Source organism: Alnus glutinosa, chromosome 13 (assembly GCF_958979055.1).
Source record: "Alnus glutinosa chromosome 13, dhAlnGlut1.1, whole genome shotgun sequence".
Taxonomy (NCBI): Eukaryota; Viridiplantae; Streptophyta; class Magnoliopsida; order Fagales; family Betulaceae; genus Alnus; species Alnus glutinosa.
This window is the reverse complement of record NC_084898.1, coordinates 438,132-460,848: the sequence shown is the minus strand read 5'-3', so window position 1 is coordinate 460,848 and position 22,717 is coordinate 438,132. Positions and strand designations below refer to the sequence as shown.

The following is a 22,717-nucleotide window of genomic DNA, read 5'->3' as shown; positions in this document are numbered from 1 at the left end:
CCCATCCAATGATCTTATTTCTCCGGTCAACCGCAACATCCCGGTCCAATTAATTTTAATCCATTTTATATGTTGAAAACCCCATATAATATTTCACGGAAAGGTATTAAATTTCTGAATCTCTAGTAAATGAAGACAGTTATAAAAAAAAAAAAAAGGAAAGGAATTAACGGTCACTTTAAAGTTCTAAATATGCATTAAATTACTACTACTTAATATTATCATAATGATAAGATTAGAATCCTTTGATTTTATATAATAATTATACAGTAGATTTTTAAAAATTTAAAACTCTAATCTTTTTTTTTTTTTTCTTCTTCTATCAAATGCTTCAAATGATATTATTTCGTTAGTTACCATATTTTAAAAATTATTATATATATTTCATTAAAGTACATATTAAGGTGATAAAATCTAGATCTTTCCTTTTCAAAAAAAAAAATATAAAAAAAATCTAGATTTTTCAATAAAAAATAATAATTAAAATTTTGAGAACTCTATCTTAAAATTATCTTATAATTATAATCTAACATTACGCGATGTTAAGTATCATCAATGTGTCCTTTCAAGAAAATTCAGGAAAAAAAGAGAGAGTCAATAATTCGATAATAATAAAAAGTATTATGCTGGTTCAAAAATAAAAAGTATTATGGAGATAATAGTAATATTTGGCGTTTGGGCCTCCCCTAAAATAAAAGAACGTTCCTTTCTTGGAGGCTTTAAAAGCGTACGTGACTCAAAAGTAAGGACACGGTCGTTGAAAAGACTGAGATTTCCCTTTGCTTTTGATCCTTTCTCTCAATCCTGCAATCTAGGGTTTTCCCAAAATCCAGTAATCCCCAAAATCCTTTAAAAGATTCAATCTTTATTGGCTAATTTTTTTTTTGTTGGGTCTCCGATCTCTCTCACCCACCAATTCTTCTACGCTAAGGTTTGTCCGATTCTTCAAATTTCAAGCACCTTTTTGGATCAAGACCTGCGCTTTTGTGTATATTCGCAAATTTGGGATTTTTATTGAAAGGTTTTGGGTCAATGGGGCGCGGATTTGATCGTTGATTTGGTTTTGGATTTGAGATCTTCATCCAAATTTTCAATTTACAGGTTTTGTGATTGATCATGACGATTCCTGATTCTGGTTTTATGATGGAAAACGGGGCCAGTTGCTTGCCGCACCCGCCCGAGGAAGAGAAGCGGATCGTGACGGATTTGATGAACAAATCAGAGGCTAATTTGAAAGAAGGCAACCTTTACTACGTCATTTCCAATAGGTAAATTTTTCTTTTTTGGTTTTTCAATTGTACCCAGTTGAAATTTTTGTGTGGCAGTGCATGTTTTGATGTTTGTGTGAGGAAAAATATGCATGTGCTGCCCTAAGCTTATTATTTTCATGGGCTTTAATTATGAAAATTCTTTTGATGTTTTTGGGCATGATGAAAATTACCTCTACTACGTCATTTCCAATAGCTTTCTTTTTGAGTGTTTTTTTCTTTTCTTATTATTTCTGTTTTCGTATAATGCCCAATTGGAAAACTTGTATTAGTTGTATGGCAGTGCATGTTTTGATGTTTGCGTGAGGAAAAGTATGCATGTGCTGGCCTAAGCTTATCATTTTCATGGGCATGAGCTACTTGCCAAGAAAATTGTGAATTTCGGTTTCCTATGTTGAGTTTGGGTGTGCGTTAAGAAAGGATGGGAATTTTATGAAGCAGTATAAGATTTCTATGTTTGGGATGGTTTATAAAATGCTTTAGTGGATGGTGTAAGGTGGTCCTTTTAAGTTTTATCTGGTCTTGGGGCTTTAGCTTGTTGGGGCAGATTGTTCTTCTAGGAATTAAGTGCGGGCATTGAAGGTTTTACATGGTGAAAATGACGAGTTGGTGCTTTTGTAGAATTTTCCTTCGAAAAAAAAGAAGAAATTTAAACATTCTTTTGGTCATGCTTGATTTTGTACGCAATGGCCTTCTTCTCATTCATGTGGGGTACTTTTTTCTTGGATGAATTCTTCTATAATTCTATTTTCTTTGATTAAATACATTGACTAGATGTTGCAAATTGCTAGGAATAATTAGTAGCCAGTTCAGCTGCAATAGAGTAAATTACACAATACATAACTTTTTTTTCTTTTTTTCTTTCTTTTTTTAAATTTTTTTTTTTTTCTTTGATAAGTTACAATACATAACTTTTATGACATATTTTTTGATAACCGGGGTATCAGGGGGCTCCTCCCCGACTAGATCCCCAAGACACCGTGCAAAGCTCCACCTCCACACGGGTCAGGTGAGGCTCGAGGTTTCGCCCGCGGGCGTGGTTCCAAGGAATTGTTTGCACTAAGGAGGGTCGAACCTTAGACTTGATGTTTCATAAGGCACTGGGGCCAAGTGATTTACCACTCGTGCCAACCCCTTGAGGTTAACTTTTATGACATATTAAACGCGGGACATGCATTCGGTTATTGTCCAAGTACCTGTAATACTGCCTGAGCAATTGGTTGGTGTTAGTAATAACGCTTGCTAAGTCGCTTTTGGATTTCTCTCTTCTTCTTGTTTTTTTTTTCCTCTAAATCATAAAAGGCTCATGTTTGTAAATGCAATTGCTCTGGCGTTTTCTTTAGGTGGTTTACAAGCTGGCAGAGGTATGTTGGGCAAGGCACTGCTGAATATTCAACTGATGAGCAGTTATCTGATTCTCAACATTCGAATGTGGTTCCTTCAAAAATGGCTGTTAGACCCAGACCGATTGATAATTCTGATATAGTTCTAAACAGAAATGATAGTGAGTGCAGTGATTTAGAGCTCCTTAGAAGCTTGCGAGAAGAGGTGGACTATGTTTTAGTTCCTCAAGAAGTTTGGGAAAAGCTTTTTGATTGGTAATATTTATATTTATGTTTTTCTCTGATCTAAATTCTGTTGCTGTCTTGCCTATCTTTTTTATTTTTATTTTGAAGGTTATTTGTTGATTTGAAGCGAAAATAAGATAGATTTAGTTGGAGGAATAATGTAATGGTAGTAGTTCTAGGAAAGGAGTCACTAACATACTTGTCTTTGTTATGATCAGGTACAAAGGAGGACCAGCATTACCGAGGAAGTTGATTTTACAGGAGGGTGTCAAACATCGCCAATTTAATGTGGAGGTTTACCCACTTAGTCTTAATTTGGTTGATTCAAGAGATGACAGCCAATCAGTTATAAGGTTAAGCAAAAAGGTACTAGCCTTTTCTTTTTTATACTTGAGAAAGACCTGCATGAATTTTCCCTAGATTATACATGGTTTTACTTCATCACTTTTGATGCTAATGATGTATGTTGGCTGCTATAATTTGCAGTATAGGTTGTTATTTCTAAGTCACTTTTACAATGCTTTTGATGTGTTTGGAATGAAAAATGGTGTGGGTGTCTGCATGAATGTAAGGCTTTGATGGTCTTCCCTTTTTTATATTTTTATTTTGACAAGTAATTGGACTGTTAATTTGTGCAAGCTTAAGAACTGCATAGATTTTGGCTTCTTTTTTTTTTTTTTTTTTTGGTTTGTTTCTTATAAATTAGTGTTTTCGCATTTGTGACTCTTCTCTCTAGTGCAAAAGTGATAAAGGTTGCTGTTCACCTAATCATATGATGACCATTTATGTGAAGTTGATTGATCATGTAACTCAAATGAGCTCAAGATGGGTTTAAATTCTGAGGTCAAGACTTAGTCATGAGTAGTGATTGAATAGGACTTGGTCTGTGACATCATTTTATTTCTTGCTTTTCTCCCTTTCCTTAAATCACGGAATATATAAGTTAAACTTGACTTGTTTGTTAAGGTCTGTAAGAGGTTTTCTGCAATCTAGTGAGCCTGGAGGATGTATTTCCATAGGCCTTGAACAGTTTCTCCTAATGAGCTGTTCTTTGTTTGCCTTTTTCTTTATGATTAGAAAGTGGTAGTAAATGTACTTTCCTGCTCTTGGGTCAGTGTAGTCTTTAGCTATTCTATTAACATAAGCTTCTTCATTTGATTATTTGGTAAATTTGAGATGCTAATTGACTAGGACTTGATTGCCTGCCAGGAATTTTAAATGAAGAGGCGTTTAATGGTGAATAGACAAACATTTGGTTTAGAGGGTCCTTAAGGGGTTTTCTATCCTTTGAATTATGCCCTTTTGTGGCTGTTATGATCAATATAAAGCCTTGCATAATGTCTAGTCACACACCATACATTGTTTACTCATTATTTTATTTGCGTTTCAGGCTTTTGTACGGCAGCTTTATGAGAAGGTGTGTTCACTTAAAGGAGTAGAACAGGAAAAGGTGCTTATATTTTAGTTTTTGTCATTTGGTGTCAGATTTCTTTTTCTTTGAGTTAAGATAAAGTTAAGTTCTTTCTTGGTTATTGCTTATATAACAGGCTCGTATTTGGGACTACTTCAATAAACAGAAACAAGTACCATTAAATATTACGAGCCGAACGCTGGAGGAATCAAACTTGCAGATGGATCAACATGTGAGTACTCTGGCAATGTATTCATCTTTTGGATTGAAATTTCAGTAGATTTTTCTGTAATGATATTATTATTTTTATCAACTGATAATATTACTATTTTCTACAGCTTGGCTGCTAATGATTAATTGCTTTGACTGTTTATGCTATTTTTTTAGCATCTTGTTTTTGTCTAAACTTCAATTGCTTAAGTGGCAACATTGTGCAAATTGTGTTGACTAGTTGTTTAGTGTTGTGTTTTGTTCTGAACTTTAGTTGTGTTGGTAATGGAGACATCGCATGAGGTAAAGGAACATTTTTTATTGATTTACAAACGCATCTAATGAGTCTTGAAGCCACAACTTTACCTTCCACCTGATTCTTACCGGGGCAGTAGGTTGAATTGGAATTAGAGCTCATTTGCGACACTATTAGGTTGACTAGATAAATAAATGTGTATATTGTAAAAGGGCGAGAAAAAGTGATGAATGTGATTCTGTACAAGAAGTGCAATGAAAATCTAGGAAATGGCAATCCACTTTTTACTAATAATATGTTTTTTAATTTCTTAGAAAGTTTTTGTCATTCTGTTAACTGCACGCATATTACTTGATGGCATGTAAGTTGTAGGTTTGTATTAGCACTAGGCTGGACATTTCACTATTTTTTTTTTTTTTTTTTCATGTCAAGATCTCTAAATTTGTGTTTTTAGTGGTTTTTGTTTTTACTAAACCATAGCTGCATTGTTGATGCATCCTTTTCTCTACAGATCCTTCTGGAGGTGCAAGTTGATGGACATTGTTCTTCTCAATTGGGCATGGATTCAACTGGAAATGAGTTAGCTTTGGTACCCCTCGAACCTTCAAGGTCATCCGTGACAATTGCAGGGGGGCCGACCATGTCAAATGGGCATTCAACCAGTTGTAGCTCTAATATGTATCGGGGAAGTGCTTTGAGCACAGCATTCAGTGATATAGATGACAGATATGATAGTTATAACTCTCTGAGAAAAGGAGAGCGGGGTGGATTGGCTGGACTACAGAATCTGGGAAATACTTGCTTTATGAATAGTGCGATTCAATGTTTAGTCCACACACCCCCTCTTGTTGAGTACTTCTTGCAAGATTACTCTGAGGAGATCAACACAGAAAATCCACTAGGAATGCATGTAGGTCATTTGTTCCTATCTATGCTTGCCCTTCTGGTTGTTCCTATCTATTTACCTAAAACTTATAAAATTTGTTGTTGCTTTGCAGGGTGAGCTTGCACTTGCATTTGGTGAATTACTGAGAAAATTGTGGTCTTCAGGGCGGACTACAATTGCTCCGCGTGCGTTTAAAGGGAAACTTGCTCGATTTGCTCCACAATTTAGTGGTTATAATCAGCATGATTCTCAGGTTAGTACTGCAAAATGTCAAAATACTTTACTTTTCTGCTGTGTTTGTCAGTTGATATCATCCATGTTATATTTTCAAGAGAAATAATTTTATGCTGCACTTTATACAACATCTAAGATGTTTGGACCTGGCCAACTGTATCTTGGTGCTTAGCTGTTGTTACTTGTCTATGAAGTGTTGGCTGCCCATTGAATGTTGAGAAGCCATTTGGAGTTCCTGTTTATTTTTTGGGTGTGGTTTATATTTTACATGACCTTTATATTTGCTCTTAATTATGAGATTGCTTTTCTATAGGAACTTCTTGCCTTCTTACTAGATGGGCTGCATGAAGATTTGAATCGTGTCAAACAAAAGCCCTACATTGAAACGAAGGATTCAGACGGTCAACCAGATGAGGAAGTTGCAGATGAGTGTTGGAAATATCACAAGGCCCGTAATGATTCAGTTATTGTAGATGTTTGCCAAGTAAGCAAATCTTTTAATTTGTGATTCCTGTTTCATGGGAATTTGTGTATATGTTATAGTTGCTATATGATTTTCCCTATAAAATTTAAATTACTAAATCATATTGATATATTCATTTGAACCTTGCTGCATAGGCAATATGATGTACCACATCTAAAAATTGTGCTGATCATCAGCATATCTATGTCCTTAATATAGATCCTCTATGATCTTCTATTCTTCTGTACTCAAATCTTTTTCTTACTCTTATGAAAAAAAAAAAAAAATTCTACTTACTAAAAAAAAGCCATTTCAGAACATATTTTTTAAGCATATTAGGTCTCCATTTCGTTGTTATTTTTATGAACTAATAACCTCTAGGTTTGAGTTATCAATAAAGGAATTCTCTATTGGAAACAACTTGGTTTTAAGTATTTGCTTCAGCTTTTCTTTTTACCAGGCATTAGTTATATTGAGCGTACATGTTCTCTCCAGCTCTTGTTTACCTTCATTCTTTTTATTGACTTCAACAGAAAACAGTTATAAGTTTTTATAGCACAATTTTAGGATGAAGTTTGTTTTTTTGACATTGTTTTCTTTGAATCTAAATATTGCAAAATTTTTCTCAGGGTCAATACAAATCCACACTGGTTTGCCCAGTTTGTAGCAAAATCTCAATTACTTTTGATCCCTTTATGTACTTATCATTGCCACTACCTTCAACTGTCACCCGGACAATGACAGTTACCATGTTTTATGGTGATGGAAGCGTTCTTCCAATGCCTTACACAGTGACTCTGCTTAAACATGGTTGCTGCAAAGATCTTATCCAGGCATTGGGTACTGCATGCTGCTTGAAGAATGATGAAAGCCTTTTGCTTGCGGAGGTAAAGATATCTTTCGCTGGTTTTTACCCTTTTGTTTTTTCTAGAATTAACTGTTTCTCTTATGATTTAATTTCGTGGCTAAGGGACGTGATTTTGATTTTCTAGGTTTACGAATACCGAATTCATCGGTATTTTGAGAACTCTTTGGAACCATTGGCTTCAATAAAGGATGATGAACTTATTGTGGCCTACCGACTATCCAAAAAGGGGACAGGAAGAACAAAACTAGAAATTATCCATCGAGTGCAGGAAAAGTAAGCTTGCTTCCATCAATTTCTGGCAATTTGGTTTTCCATTTGGTAATTGTACATTATTTAGGTATTTTTGTGAGTCCCAGCTTCGATGGCACATGGTCTGCATGGGCTGAGCTGAATTGAGTTATGTTTGACAACGCACAAGATATTTTTTATTCCACTTACAGTGTGAGGCCCCATTAGAAAAAAGACAATTGATTTAAAATCGAATGTTGAGAAGGATTATACATGGGTGTGATATCGATGATTTAATATTGATCTGTGATATCTGTTATTTTCTCCACGGTCATTTATCTATTGCCTTTCTGATCAGGTATATAAAGACTTCAACTATTGTACTACATTTATGCATATTTTTCTTATCAGATGTTTTCAAAACACCCTGGTGCATTGGGTGTGTGTGTGTGTGTGTGTGTGTGAGGGAGGGAGGGAGGGAGGTAGGTTATTTCCTCATATGTTGATGAAGCTCTTCATTTCCCATTTCCCCCCGTTTTGAGGATCAATTTTTCTTAACCAAAGCTCTCTGATTGTGCTTTGCAGATCTATATCAGACAATCTAAAGAGTGTTTCTAGGAAGCTTTTTGGAACGCCTCTGGTGACTTATTTGGATGAAGATCCTCCAAATGAAGCTGAAATTAGTATAGCTGTTTCTAGAATGCTATCACCTTTGAGAAGAATATATTCTTCTTCAACTAAGGCTCATAGCAGTAAGGAAAATGGCTTTGTTTCAGAAGCTATCGATGAACCATTGGACAGCTGCAATGCTCATTCTGGACCAGGAGACGAATCAATGGACAACACAGAACTAGAGGGAACATCCAGCACGGACTTCTCCTTCCAGCTCTTTTTAACTAATGCAAGTGGTTTAAGCTGCAAGCCGATTGAAAAGGATTCTCTTTTAAAATCCAATCCACTTGTTAAGGTTTTTCTGGACTGGAGTGATAAGGAAAATCAATTATATGATTCTAGCTACCTCAAGGATCTCCCTGAGGTTCACAAGACTGGGTTCAGTGTGAAAAAAACCAGGCAGGAAGCTGTCTCTTTGTTTTCATGCTTGGAAGCGTTCTTGACAGAAGAACCTCTAGGGCCTGATGACATGTGGTATAGTACTTTTCCTTATAATGGCCTTTAGATGAGATTATTAGGAAATATCCACCAATGCATTTTATGTTTGTCACTTTTCATGCCTCATCCTGTCTTTTAATTTGAAACTGCAGGTACTGCCCAAGATGCAAGGAACATAGACAAGCGACAAAAAAACTTGATTTGTGGATGTTGCCAGACATCCTTGTTGTTCACTTGAAGCGATTCTCATATAGCAGATATCTAAAGAACAAACTTGACACTTTTGTGAATTTCCCCATTCGCAATCTTGATTTGAGCAAATATGTGAAAAGCAAGGATGGGCGATCTCACATGTACGAGTTATATGCCATCAGCAACCATTATGGTGGTCTTGGAGGTGGGCACTACACTGCCTATGCCAAGGTAAAGGATCTAGTATTAACAATCCAATTTTTCTTCTTCTACATATTGAATCTGAAGTCGGAGATACCGAGTGAGATGCGGTCTCAGATTTTGCTTATGATATATGATATGATGAGATACTGGTTCTTATGCCTTGACTTTTACCTCTTGTGCAGTTGATTGATGAGAATAGATGGTACCATTTCGATGACAGTCATGTTTCTCCGGTCAATGAAGCTGAGATCAGAACTTCGGCCGCTTATCTATTATTCTATCAAAGAGTTAAAACTGAATCAAGGTCAGAAGCAGGAGAGACATCGCGGGCTCACATGGATTTTTGAAGGCAATGACTGGGTTCATATTGCTGTTTCATGGACTTTGAGCTTCCATTTTACAAGGTTTAGCTAATTCGTTGAGACATTGTCCATAGAATGATGCTTTTGCTTAGCCAGGCAAACCTGAGAAGCCACGGCTTAAAGATACGGATCACTGAGATTGAAGTGGACATGACATCGAAGTTTAAGGGAGCAGTTTCAGAAAATTGGCTTAGTGAGAGCAAGGATGGTTGCATTTACATAAAAAGAAATCTTTCTGTTCTATCTGGTTTATGTAGGGTGGCTGTAGTTAATTCTTCTCCTTACCTCTTGTTCTCCAAAATGTCCATTTTCTGATGTAGCCAACTCTGGTGTTATTCTATTGAAAATCATTGTGATTATTCCACTTCTTGTAAGGCATTGAATATGATCATGACTGGTATGTCCGGAGAAAGATTTTGTACGGATGCCCCCTTGTATGAGCAAGTATCAAGACAAAATTGGAAAGAAATAAACGGATAGCATTTTTTGTTGTGCTTCATTGGGGGATTTGTTATGATTCGTTATTCCTCGGATTTAGATCCTATGTTCGAGGTTGCCCGGGCAGGTGTTCGGACAGCTCGAACAGGTAAAATTCATTCGACACGCGAATGGGGGGCCCAAAAGGGGAAGAAAAGTGCATTGGATAGCATCTAATTCCTAATTCCTAACTACTTAATAATTATCGCAATGAATGATGGATGCTAAGATATATTATCTTCTGTTAACAGCGATGAAAAAGGAGGACAACGTACAAACGTCATGTCAATAATATAACCTCAAGGAGGCTATTCTATAGAATGCGGTCCTTCTCTTTAATCTACCAGACTCTTCATCAACAACACGCCTAACGCCTTAAAATAATAGTGATGCTGAGACAGATCCGCCTGCCCCACCAAAAAAAAAAGAAAGCGGATAAAGCTACAGCTGAGTGCCAACTAAAAAGAGGAAAAAGTACCGATACCACCTCCTACAATCCCTCGATGAACCCTACACTACGCTACACACCATTATTGATCAAATCAAAGAAAATGTGAAAGTGGGTAAAAGGGCCCAATTAATTGCATCAGGCTTTTCTGTGTAGCCCCCCACCCCATTGGGAATTTTCATGTAAGCACTTTGGTTTGAACTTTGATGAAGATGATGATGATTCCCAGAACACAGTCGCGTACAAACAAAGAAACAGGGTAGGATTTTTTAGGCCTTTTCCCAAGTCCGAAGTTGCCTCTGCTTATTCTCTCTCTCTCTCTCTCCCTCTCCTCTTCGTTGCTTTTAACGGCTCTCCTCCTTTTCTACCAGTAGACTAGGCGGTTGAAAGCAAATATCCAACGCTCTCAGCTCGTCCAACTTTAACACACCACTAATTGCATCATCATAAACATGAAGAAAAAGAATAGCGGGCCAATACCCGTCTGGCGTCTTTCCTGAAATCAATCAAAAGCCACCTCCATTGCTGTTAGTTTCAAAAACACAACAAAAATCTAAAGACTAATCTAAAAACCCAAATCTATTAAACCGAGATTTGTCCTAGAACATGTGATTCTCCGGTGTAAATGTACATGACTCCGGGAGAATCCCATGTTCTAAGAGAAAAAGAGAAATGCTAGACATCTCAATATTTTTTTTCAGAATTTGGTTCCAACTTAATGTGTCGAATTGTGGCACACTTCTTAAAATAATAGATCTCATGAGATTATAATACATCAAGTTAGAATCAAATTCTGAATAAAAGTGTTTAGATGTCTAGCATTCCTCGTAAAAAGAAAAGAAAAAGAAAAAAAAAGAAACAAAGAAAAACCAATAAAAAAGAGAGTTGAAGATCTTTCTGTGCGCCATCTTGTCCCCGTCAATCACAAACTCGGGACCAGGGTGTCCATGTTCCTAAAATTTCGTTCATAAGTGGTGTTATCTTATCAAGATTTTAGTGTCTATCAAGAATTGGATCTGGACCACTAAAAAACTGTGCACATGAGACTTGTCCCATGTGTTGTCAGAGAAATGAACATGGTGATTGGTGGAGTCGGTCTCTACGTACGTGAGTGAGGAGGTTTAAGCCTTAATATAACATGTTTCATCGTATCTCCTTTAAACATTGCTTATATTAAGGGTCCGTTTAAGATTAGAGTAATGTTTCTTACACAATTTTTGTACAATTTTTACACAACTCTAACAACTTTCTTTTAAAATCAGCCATTGAATATTTAGGACCCACATGTTGGAAAACAAATCCAATGGTTGATCATAACAAAAAGTAGTTAGAGTTGTGCAAAAATTGTGTGAGAGTTGTGTAACAAACATTACTCTTAAGATTAATACCTATTTTTAATTTTATAATGCAACGGTAAAAAAATAAAAAATAAAAGTCACTCACCATAGCTGAAGAAGAAATGGACAAATAACCGGTAGAAGAACTCGCCGGAGTCGAGGGTGTCGACCCGTAAGTCCCGGGAGAAGACCCACTAAAACTGGTAGAGTTGCTAACACCGTCGTTCAAGGCAATCCCAAGCGAGTAGGCGGGCGTCCCATCGGGCTTAAACAAGCCATAGTTCCTCTCCGAAGTAGGACCGGGCTTCATGTTCTCGTTGAACAAAGCGAAGACGTAGATGTTCAGCTCCGAGCTGGGCCTCATGGGCGTGCCCTTCTTCTTCTGTTCCGTCATCAGCTTAATGAGATTCCCATTGTACTTCTTGGCGTTATCGGGGGTCGCGCCGGCCTCGTTCTCGTCCCCTCTCGACGGCCACCCTGTCTCCGAGATGTGTACCGGTAGCTTCTTGTACCCTAAGGCTCCCACCGCCGCGTACACGGCGTCAATCTGCGCGAACAGCATGTTGTCGTAGTGGAGGCTCGTCGAAGGGTCCAGCACACCTGCGTTTTGCTCGAAGAGCACGAATTCCAGCGGGACCTGTTAAATCACGAGGAAGAACAAGCTGAATATTTAGCTAAAATGGAAGCTATTAATTTCAATTACTAAATTTATTATTTTTATAACTTATTATTTAATATTTTTTTTAATCTATTTAAAGGGTTGTTTGGATGTACTATTTATGACCGTTAGAAAATAAAATTAAGCATTTAGTAAAATTAGAATTTAATATTTTAAATGGCGTGTTTTTTAAGAAATATTTTTTATGGACAGTTTAAAAATGTAAATTTAATCTAAAAGATTATGTTAATATGGCTTTTATTAAATAATCAATTGTCCAAAAACTTAAACGGACAAATAACATGACCATAAAAGTAGAAATTTAATCTTTTAATTTAAAATATTCGAACAGAACCTGCTTGGGATTCGCTTTGTAGGCGAAGTAAGGGTAGGCGTTAATCAAGAATGGCGAGCAGGTCTTGGAGTGGAAGCTCAGGATGGCAGAAATACAGTTTACCAGATCCCGGCGAAAAGCTCCGGAGGAAGGTGGGTACGAGGTCTCGAGAATGGCCAACGAGTGTGCAGTGGTCACGGTCACTTGCTTGTCCAAACCCAGGTTCACGAGCGCAGTGTGCACGTTCTGCATCGCCGGAAGGAGGTTGCCGGTGAGGGAACTGTCGTTGAAGGTGAGGACTTCGTTGCCGACAAAGATGGCGGTGATGTTCGTCGCGGGGAGGAAGGCCTGGACGTTGGTCTTCACCCAAGCTTGGGCTTTGTCCGGATCTTTCATCTTCGCCAAGTACTCGTTTCCCAGACCCACCATGAATTCCACGCCGGTGTTGGCAAATGCTTTGAGCACCCTCGGATCTGCATCGTACAGCTTCAACTTGGTGGCTCCGATTGATTTGACAAGCGGCACTACGTTCTGCGGTAATGGCAGATTGTTGGCTATTTGGCCGTAGTTTACCCCAATTGAAGCCACCATTGCAGGAAACACAACAATGCCTACTACTACAGAGACACCCGCATGAGAAAAACGAAAAAGTTAGCAAATTTACGAAACCAAGCCAAAAGATACAAAATTCTTAACAAACAAGAGACACCCACAAGAGAAGAATGAAAAAGTTTGTAAATTTACAAAACAAATTTCCCAAACAAAACCAAAAGCTACATATATAGTTTTTGAAAAAAAAAAACGGAGGATTCTGTTTAGGCACAGTACCCGAGATGAAAATCAGTGAAGACCAGTAGTGGAATGTACTCAAATCCATGGTATCGGGATCCTTCTCTAGCAGGAGATGAATGAAAGATAGTTGATTGGTAGTGAATGAAGTACTCCTTCGCAAGAGAGAGAGATCCACTGAAAAAGTAACCAAATGCGGCAATTAAAAAGTAGTAAAGCTGCTTCTGCGGATGACGAATGCTTCGTAACCAGTGAGAGTGTGAGTGTGTGAGCGTGCGAGAGAGCCTCTCAATCTTCACAGCTACAACCCAGTGTGGATACGCAACCGTGAAAGCTACAGGCCGAGAGAGAGAGAGAGAGATGGGGTCACGGGAAGGAATAGTTTACAGCCGGCGCAGCATAGCGGAAAGTTGGGGCAAGTATTCGTTGAAGATGCGTGATTATAGTGTGATTATTTTATATTAGGCGGGAGTGTAACTGTGTGACGGTGTCGTTTTGTCGTCTTTTCATAAAGGAGCACCAAAGAGGCATGTAGTTTGTGTGATCTGAATCTGATTGATCTTTTTGGTGAGGGACGGTTATGATGCAGGTTTGTGGGGCCCAACAGTTGTTCTCCGACAACCTTCACATGGTCACCATTCCCAAACGATGAAGCTTTTAGGAGTAAACGACGCTTTCTTCTTTCTGAAAGAAGAGAAACGAAGAAACGAACAGCATAAGATACGTGGCATCCATGCAAAGCAAAAAAGGGATGTGAGTGAGAACCTTTCGGTGGCTCTTTATCGTTCTGATTGATGATTCCAGCCGTTGATTGATTTCTATGGAGTAACACAATTTTTAACAAGCTCAAGATCATGTGTTGCCTAATTGCCTTTAGAGCAGCCGTTTGAATCAATAATCATTATTCAACGGCTGATATCATGCCACATTAACAGATGTGCTTGATATGATGTGGCCTTAACGTTTGACTAATGGTTGTTTCATAGTTATGATTGCTTAATAAAAAACCCTCCACATAATAAAGAACTACAGAGTATGAGTGCTGGGCTTTGGGCCTTGAGAGAAGGCTTTGGATTAGTCTTTCATCTTTAATGACTGCCAGTTTCTCCCCAGCAACTAGTTGGTGAATTAGGTGAGGAGAATAATGATGATTTATTTATTTGTTGTCCTTTCTCATAAAGTATTTAGAATATAATCTTTAGAGGGTAGACTTAATATTCCTTAGATTCCCATAAATCCAGAATTGGTGGTTTATGTTTGGATAGGTGATCGAACAACTTATAGTTTATTTGGAGGGAATCATGTTTTGAGTTAGATTTAAAGTGAAATCCTTCTAGGGTGTCCGGACTTCTCTCATTAATCATCTTTTATTTTTGCTTGACCTTGTTTGCCTCGTTGAAGGTGCTTTCTGTTCTTGTCGAGTTTTCAAACTGCAGGAGGGGATACTTGGGTATCCTTTCTGTTCTTGTTGAGTTTTCAAAACGTAGGAATGAATGTAGAGCAAAAATTTGGTTGGCTTAAATGAATATGTAGGACAAAAGAGGCACCTACTTATGGTATAGACCAGTTTTATTTTACTTACATAATGCTTAAAATTATTAAGCAAGAGCTGCAAAAAACGGTTCTTCAGTGGTTCATAACAGCACATGTTAGCTTTTTATCATTTTTCTACACAGCTAAGCTTTAAATACCATTAACCCTCCAAAAAACGACCAAAAAAAAAAAAAAACACTCCCAAGCAGCACTGAGTTCTTCACCAGGCATGCAGCTTTTGTTCACATGAACTGAAGCTTGAATGAGGTGAAAAGCCAATACTTGAGCAGATCAGTTGGTGTCCTTATTCAAGTCGATGCTAGTAAATAACAAGATATTAGGCCGTGTGCTCAAGGAGTGGCAACATTTTCCTTGGCAAGAGGAGCGATTTCCTCCCCTTCAATTCCAGGTTCACTGCCGTCAACATTCAGGCTCAGCAGCATCTTTTCCCATAGTCTGGCTGGTCCCTGAATCAAAGGATTCAAACCAATGCACATTGTCAGTTAAACCAATGAACCAGAGAAAAACATTTACATTAAATCAATTCTTTGTAGTGCTTTAGCTAAATGCAATTGAATTTTTCTTGACAGAATGCGAGTAAACTTTTCAAGTGGGACAAGCTTCCTAATTAAGGCTGATATCATACTAACCTTCCATGAAAGATCTTGGGCCATGCCATTCTGAATCATCTCTTTCAAGGCAGGGGTGCCATAGGCTGCGAGAGCTCTCTTAACAGATGTTGCTATTGCAGTCACATCAGCTGGATCAACTGCCTCACACTGAAAAGCATCCAAGTGACACAGATTCATCATTTGCCATACAAGAAGAAAGATACAGGAAGTGTGTGGACTTGCTGCCACAGAGAAGAAAGGGAAAGTCATTTGCTTACTTCAACATTGAAAGCTCCCATCTGAAATCCTGTAAAACCTTCTTTGACAGTGTCATGAAGTCCACCGGTTGAGGCAACAATAGGCACCTGTGGCAAAGTCGCACCATGAAGTGACAATCAGTCTAAGCCATGCAAAATTTGACAAGTGAGATCATCGTGGTAGATGAATAGAAAGAAAGAAAAGGCCTTAAGCGTTTTACCGTTCCATATCGCATAGCATGCAACTGAATGAGACCACATGGTTCAAATCTACTAGGGACAAGCATAAAATCAGCGCCGGCAATAATCATGTGAGCTAAGGGGACATTGAATTTTGTCACTCCCCTGGCCTTTTCAGGGTGTAGTATCTCCAGCTGTTCAATTTGCTTCTCCATATTCTTTTTGCCAGTTCCCTGACAGAAACAACAGATGTCATTATCAAACTCAACTTTATGCCTGTTACAACAGCTATGATTTGCAAGAGAACAATTTTGAATGGATACTTACAAGGACTACGATCTGAACATCCTCCCCAATGAATTTTGGAATAGCTGCTGCTAGAATATCCGAACCTTTCTGCTCTTCTAGTCTTCCAATGAATCCTATCAAAGGGATATTTCTGTCAACAGGCAACCCAACTTCTGCTTGAAGGGCTTCCTTCAATAGAGGCTTTGCATCCATAACCTGAAAATTGTAATACCAATAAGTACAGATTTTCACGGCCAACTATCCTACGGAGCTGCAAGTTTTCTATAAGTTGCTTACAGTTGTGGCATCATATTTAGCATCTATGTATTTGTCCGTGGCTGGATTCCACTCTTGAACATCCATTCCATTCACAATACCACTGATGCCAGTCCTACGAATGATGTTATCCAATTCCACACCTTTGTCAACTCCAGAAATAAGTTCCTGGGCATAGTATGGGCTCACAGTTAAAACCCTATCTGATTCTAATACTCCGGCCTTCATCCAATTGATTTTCCTTCCCTTCACTGGCTTCTCATACCTGCACAAAACAAATACCAAAACATTTAGCAAGTGGGGAATAATTCAACAGATCCTTCTCAGTTAAGGCAAGATAAAACTTCTTAGCATGAAGACCAAAAAAAAAAAGGCCACCATGGATGGTGGTTTCCTTGTTCTAATGGAAACAAGAATCAATCTAACAGACGTACCCATCAATAAAGTCAAAAGAACCCTTGAATTGATCAGGCAAATTGAGAAGTGAGAAGTCTGAAAAGATAAATCTGCCCTGGTAGGCTATGTTGTGGATGCAGAAAGCAACCTGCCATCATTTATCAAGCTGTGTCAGCCCCCAAGGAATGAAAATTCAAGTTAACCACAATTCCATATGATGCACTTCAAAGCAAGGGAACCTTACTTTGGCAGTTTTGTACATCCCCCTTGGTTTGTACATAGATTTTAGGTAGCATGGAAGAAGAGCAGTGTGCCAATCATTGGCAATGAAGACAACTTCCTCCCCTGTAAGAGGCAGAAAAAGAGTATCATTAATGAAGCTATTTATTGACAGAAACTTATCGGTTTCGAGAAAGAAAGAAGGGGTCCACACCATAAGGTCCTGAGAAATATTGATTTGTGTTTAAGTTCAGAACTCTTGGTGCCTCCAGAGCAGCCTGAAAAGATAAGAAGGGAAAAAAGGGTGAATTTGAGCTATACCAACGTCAAAGTTAAGAAGCATGAGGTTGATCAGCTATCAGGCTACAAGGACACATTGAACCCATGGTGAGAAGGGAACCAAAATGAGTAGTCTGAGTCATTTCTTGGTTTAAAAATGGCATTATAAAGAGCTCAGACAATAAGCATGCTAAATTGAAATTTGCCCTAATTGACCCATCAAGTAATAACATCCAGGCAATAACACATTGCGTATGCCAGCTCTTTGCTAGTTTATTACAAGAACACAAAATTTATTCAGTTCAAATTTCTGCAACAAACATTTTTCCATCCACCTATAACCTAAGAGAAGTGTTGAGTTCACTTCTCTTGGCATCTAACTTGACCCTGTCATATACGAACTCTACTATGGAATACAATGATGAATTTGCTGTTTGAAAAGTCGATTCTAATGATTTATTCGAATTTTCTCCCAAAGCAGTAGCTGAAGATTGAAAGTAGTAGATAAATTAAGAGGAACAAAGGATAAGTTACCTGGCACAACAAGCTGAAACGAAGTTGGTTGTCCTCGTAATCTATGCCAGCCGTAGGACCATAGATTTTGGATGCAGTTTTGCCCCATACCTTAAGAATTCAGGAAGTTAAACATCAGATGAATATTCCCCCATTTTGATACTGCGGTTTAAACCCAAGATTTTGGTGCTAAATAAAATTTTAAACCTTCGCAAGGAACATTGGGTGGTCCACAAATACACGATCAACTCCTCGTCTGTAGCAGTGGAAGAAGCGAACAGTTTCAATTCTATCCCCAACTTTTATCTGCATATGCAAAGACAGTCAGAGGGAAATTCCTATGCATAGACAGTTGATTGAGACATGATCCCCATGAACAAAGGAAGATTCTCCCAAAACACAAGATAGCTGTGACTATTTACCTCAACTTGAACTTTAGTGTCCCATGCATCTTTGTACTGGTCATAGCGTGGACACACTGTCATAACACGGTGCCCCTTAGCCTAGACATTAATTAGGCATAATAGTCAGTTAATATCTTATCCAACAAAAAAGCCCAACTAGTACCAGAAAAACTACAAGCCGAAACAATTACAATTGCAAATCAAGCAATGAGAATAATCAAAAAGTGAAAGAGAGAAGTCCACTTACGGCCATAGCTGGTGGCAATCCTCCAAGAACATCACCAAGTCCACCAGTTTTGCTCCATGGACCAACCTCGGCTGCCACAAAGACCAAGTTCATTCCTTGTCCACATATAACTTTCCCAGCAGGCCTATCGTTCTCAGTGCTTTTGACTCTGTGTCTTGCTTGCCTGGCAATCGCTTTTGCCTGGGTTCTCATCTGTAGCATATCCAACTTGTTCAAAGATCTTAACCCATTATGGGTCATTGCTTGGTTCCTTAGGCCTATCTGTGCCATGTTTGCTTTAGTTTCTGATCCTGAAGTTCCATGACAGTTGACAGGTGAAGTTCTTGATACAAAGTGTGAGGTGGTCCCAGTCGCCATCAATAATGTCTTCGATCTGCCACGAATAGCCAAAGTAGTTCACAAAATGTTCTGCAAAATGAAAGAAGTTTCAATAACAATTGCTAATCCATAAAATGAACTTTACTAACGAAGACAATTAGAGCTACTTAAATCATTATAGCCACCATATTCTCACATCTCATCCAGACTCGGTTATTAATCATTCCCCTGAGTAATTTATGCCAAATGTTCTCCTGATTGTTAATTAACAGGATTCCTTTAAATAACCAGGGTTTATTTATTTATTTATTTTTTCACATAATCACAGATTGCTTGTAACAAATACATAAATTATGATAACAGCAAAGGGTCAGTTGGAGTTTTAAGCTTCATTGTGCTCACGAAGCAAGAGTTTCACAGGTATCTACCAGGTTTTGATCATCGACTAACAATCAATATTTGGACTTAAAGAAAGAAGCCTCCTATTCTATCTAAATGATGCTCCAAGACTGATTGTCCAACTCAAACAAACTTGTTAGCTTACAGTATGTGTCAACTAATTTAAACACTTATGATAAAGAAATCAAGTTTAAACAAAAACCCATGATAAGAAAGAAGCATTAGCACAAGTCAGTAGTAACAAACCTACAAACCAGTGAAGAACACAACAAAAGACCAAAGATCAGTTAATGGTATTGGTAGCCAAAACAGAACTTGCTATATTTATAAACTAATTAACAAAAAATCCAGAAAAATCTCTCAACTTGATTTGTGATCGTCAACAAAGAGCAAACATAGGAACTGATCCCCCAGATATTCAGTCAATCAGTTAACAAAATCATTAAAAAAAGGATCAGCTACTTACAAGGTTGAAAGGCAAGAGTGAGTCCCTCAGTCTTAGTTGCTGATATTTGTCAGGTCAGCTCTCAATGGAAGTGTTCCAGTGTTCCACCAAAGATCGTGAATATGTATTGCCACCCTCGACCCTCGTACCATTCCACGTGGCAACCATTAGGCGGTTGAATGGTGTCCCATTTCCCAGGCAGCTCAAGATCATAGAAATATGCTGAACAACTCGAGGTCATTCATGTGGGAACCCACCTCGAGGTAGATATTTCTTTTCGCAACACAGAAGAGGTACTGTGGTACAAGTGGCGGTAGTAAACGACATCCTAGTCCCTTACGTTGCGGTTCAGATTGATTGACTGGTGGGCCAGGTGGGGGCTGGAGCGGGTCTCAGTTTAAGCAAACAGACAAACTACCTGCGTTCCATCAAGTCACGATCAAAGTAGCTTTCTCTCAGATTTTTTTTGTTTTGTCATAGTTTTTAAATACAAATATAATGCCGTTTATTAAATTGAAAATCATAAAACGGACGGTGGAGAGGGGAGTAACTAGTAAGATAGTGACATCTCTGTCGTCTAACTGATTTTTTTCTTCTTATTAGTAATTGAGAATTACCAAAAGTGCCAATTACCTAACTTATTGATTTTTTTTTTCCTCCATTGAATCATCACCGTACCATTTTTTTATTTTTTTTTATTTTTAATAAATCTTTTAAAAATTGATTAATAGTCTACTTAACACTCATACATTAATCACTTAAATATTAACAGTCGTTTGATAATACCCGTAACACTTATTATTACGTTTATAAAATAATGCGAGAGTCTACGTAATACTACGTTAATCATTAAAATATGAATGCATGAGTGGCTCTAACTTCCCCAATAGATTAGGCATCAATTTTTTATATGTGATGTGGCCGAAATTGAGTCATTCACAGAGCTACTTGGTAAGACTAGTGCACCCGTGGCTCACGTGTGTTTTTGCCTACAGGAGTCGTGGCTGTGCTGCCATTCTACCGAGAAGTTGTTGAACCATTTTCAAAATTAATATATATATATATATATATATATATATATATATTTTGTGTTTTGAGAGTATTTTAAGAGAAATGTGTTAAAGAGTATTTAATAAAAATAGTCTCACATGAAAAAAAAAAAAGAAAGAGAAAATGTAGTTGACATTTATAAGGCTTAACACATTTTAAGCATTTAAAGTAATGTTTGGATGCATATTTGTACGTGTATACTCTAATACGGTGCGAAGCACCAAACACACATGCGCGCGCATGTGGCAGTGGGCTGTAAGGCGCTAGTGGCGCACTTGGCACGAAGCATCGGAGCGATCTAATCATGACCTTTTAATTTTGGATGGTCATGATCGATCGATTTAGTGGTTTGATCTAAACCATAAAATGCTTATTAGGTAGATCCAGTGGTTGGGTTTACTGGACCATCACCAAAATAAACTGTAAGGTTAAATCACATTTGATCTAACGGTTGAGATTAATTAATAACGATCTAATGGTCAGAATTAAGTGTATGTTAAAATAACAGTTTATGACTATTACTAAAGCAGTTGTGGACGGTTCCAGTTATCAACAAAATACAAAAGTAACTGAAATCTAGTTATTAATAAAAAGATCTTCTGTATTTGAAAAATTACAAGTCTCTGTCTGTTTCTAACTATAATAGAAAAATTTAAAAGTATTCTGATTTAATTTTTATTTGTGTAAAACGTAATTAAACAAATAGAGGATTTTGAATTCCATTGTAATTTAGAGAAATATTTATTGTATTCCCCTTTTACATACCTTTTGAATGAAAATACTTCCGTTTACTTTTTTTAACGGGAGCTAGGACCCTGGTTATTGTGTCCAAAAAGCAGTCTTGTGGCCAATAACATTTGCGTCTGTCCACCACAAATGTAGTGTGTGGCTGTGAGGTGATTTGAAGAAAATGGCAGCTAAAAGATTTTAAAATGTCATAGTCATCATGGGTTACAGGCCACCGTGAGCTTTGAAGGCTACCAGGAGTCGATCGATTTAAGACTTTAAGTCAGTGTCCATCTCATATGCTACTCCAAAATGAGTGAATAATTCATTAAAATTCTCTGATGACTATTGTTGATGCAATGAACATTTACAATGACTTCAAGTTGTCATTAGGAAGGAGTTTTACCTACAAAATAAGGAAGAGGTTGTCAGAAGGTTGTAAATTCGGAGACTGAAAGTTAGTAAAAAGTTAGTAAAGTTAGTAAAAAGTGACTTAATTGAGAAAAGAGTCTCATTGAGGTGGTAGTGCGTGATATATATATATATATATATATGGGAGGGACTACTAAAGGCACTGTCGGGTTAACTACTAGGCAAGTTAGACGGTTGCCTAAGGCCCCCCCCAAAAACAGGTTTATTTGAAAAAAAGAAAAAAAAAGAAGCCTAATCATAATATAAAATAGTTTTTTTTCTAGTGGAATAAGGTCTTAAAGACAAATTTGTTTGATAAAAAAAAAAAAAAAAAAAAGCCTAATCATAAGTTAAAACGGTTTTTTCTCAATGGAATAAGGCCACAATGATAAGTTTGTTTGAAAAAGAAAAAAAAAAGGGCCATCATAATTTGGAACGGTTTTGAAAAAATAAAAGAAGTATGATCTATTCTCTTATTTGGAGACTCTTTAATTTTGATAGAAAATAAATAGTTAGACCCAAGAACAAAACAATTAATACCAACAAAAATACAATGCATTTTCTCTCCTATTATGAGACTCTGGAACTCCCACATAGAATAGAAAAATATAAAAAATAATAATAAAAAAAATCCTTAGAGGCCTTGTTTAAAATTCTTGCCCTAGACTCTAAAATATATTGAGTTGACCCTGACTAGAAGACCATATCACATACTAATACGCCTCTAAAACCCAAAGGCTAAGAAAACTCAAGGCCATGCTAAGACTAAGCCCAATTAGGCTCTCATGCTAGCGTAAGGTTTCAAGCACTTCATTATATATTTCTCATGCGCTAACACACCGAGAAAGACTCTTTTTTTCAT

General features: G+C 37.5%; 3 protein-coding genes across 5 annotated transcripts; 1 reads left to right on the top strand and 2 right to left on the bottom strand.

Annotated features, from left to right (window-relative positions):
* The first annotated feature begins 716 nt into the window (after positions 1 to 716).
* Positions 717 to 9,759, top strand: LOC133854026 (ubiquitin carboxyl-terminal hydrolase 9-like). Its single transcript, XM_062290046.1, has 14 exons — positions 717 to 931; positions 1,102 to 1,268; positions 2,612 to 2,866; positions 3,055 to 3,202; positions 4,227 to 4,286; positions 4,384 to 4,479; positions 5,225 to 5,623; positions 5,712 to 5,852; positions 6,147 to 6,317; positions 6,926 to 7,183; positions 7,289 to 7,437; positions 7,978 to 8,538; positions 8,655 to 8,925; positions 9,081 to 9,759. The coding sequence occupies exons 2-14, from the start codon at positions 1,117 to 1,119 to the stop codon at positions 9,243 to 9,245; spliced, it is 2,826 nt and encodes a 941-aa protein (XP_062146030.1). The 5' UTR covers positions 717 to 931; positions 1,102 to 1,116; the 3' UTR covers positions 9,246 to 9,759.
* Positions 9,760 to 9,955: 196 nt separating this feature from the next.
* LOC133854028 (glucan endo-1,3-beta-glucosidase 11) lies at positions 9,956 to 13,748 on the bottom strand. Its single transcript, XM_062290051.1, has 4 exons — positions 13,343 to 13,748; positions 12,536 to 13,131; positions 11,629 to 12,159; positions 9,956 to 10,681 (listed from the first exon to the last, which is right to left on the bottom strand). Exons 1-4 carry the CDS (start codon positions 13,389 to 13,391, stop codon positions 10,607 to 10,609), a joined length of 1,251 nt encoding a protein of 416 aa, XP_062146035.1. The 5' UTR covers positions 13,392 to 13,748; the 3' UTR covers positions 9,956 to 10,606.
* Positions 13,749 to 14,854: 1,106 nt separating this feature from the next.
* LOC133854027 (granule-bound starch synthase 1, chloroplastic/amyloplastic) lies at positions 14,855 to 19,848 on the bottom strand. 3 transcript variants are annotated; one of them, XM_062290047.1, is made up of 14 exons: positions 19,690 to 19,848; positions 18,507 to 18,914; positions 18,278 to 18,358; positions 18,063 to 18,161; positions 17,877 to 17,966; positions 17,278 to 17,341; positions 17,089 to 17,189; positions 16,883 to 16,992; positions 16,470 to 16,713; positions 16,212 to 16,388; positions 15,926 to 16,117; positions 15,726 to 15,812; positions 15,487 to 15,615; positions 14,855 to 15,303 (listed from the first exon to the last, which is right to left on the bottom strand). In XM_062290047.1, exons 2-14 carry the CDS (start codon positions 18,861 to 18,863, stop codon positions 15,187 to 15,189), a joined length of 1,848 nt encoding a protein of 615 aa, XP_062146031.1. In that variant the 5' UTR covers positions 18,864 to 18,914; positions 19,690 to 19,848; the 3' UTR covers positions 14,855 to 15,186. The 3 variants fall into 3 exon arrangements, with proteins under 3 accessions (XP_062146031.1, XP_062146034.1, XP_062146032.1); XM_062290050.1 differs by having other exon boundaries at positions 18,507 to 18,879; XM_062290048.1 differs by lacking the exon at positions 19,690 to 19,848 and adding an exon at positions 19,470 to 19,598.
* Between the last annotated feature and the right edge of the window lie 2,869 nt (positions 19,849 to 22,717).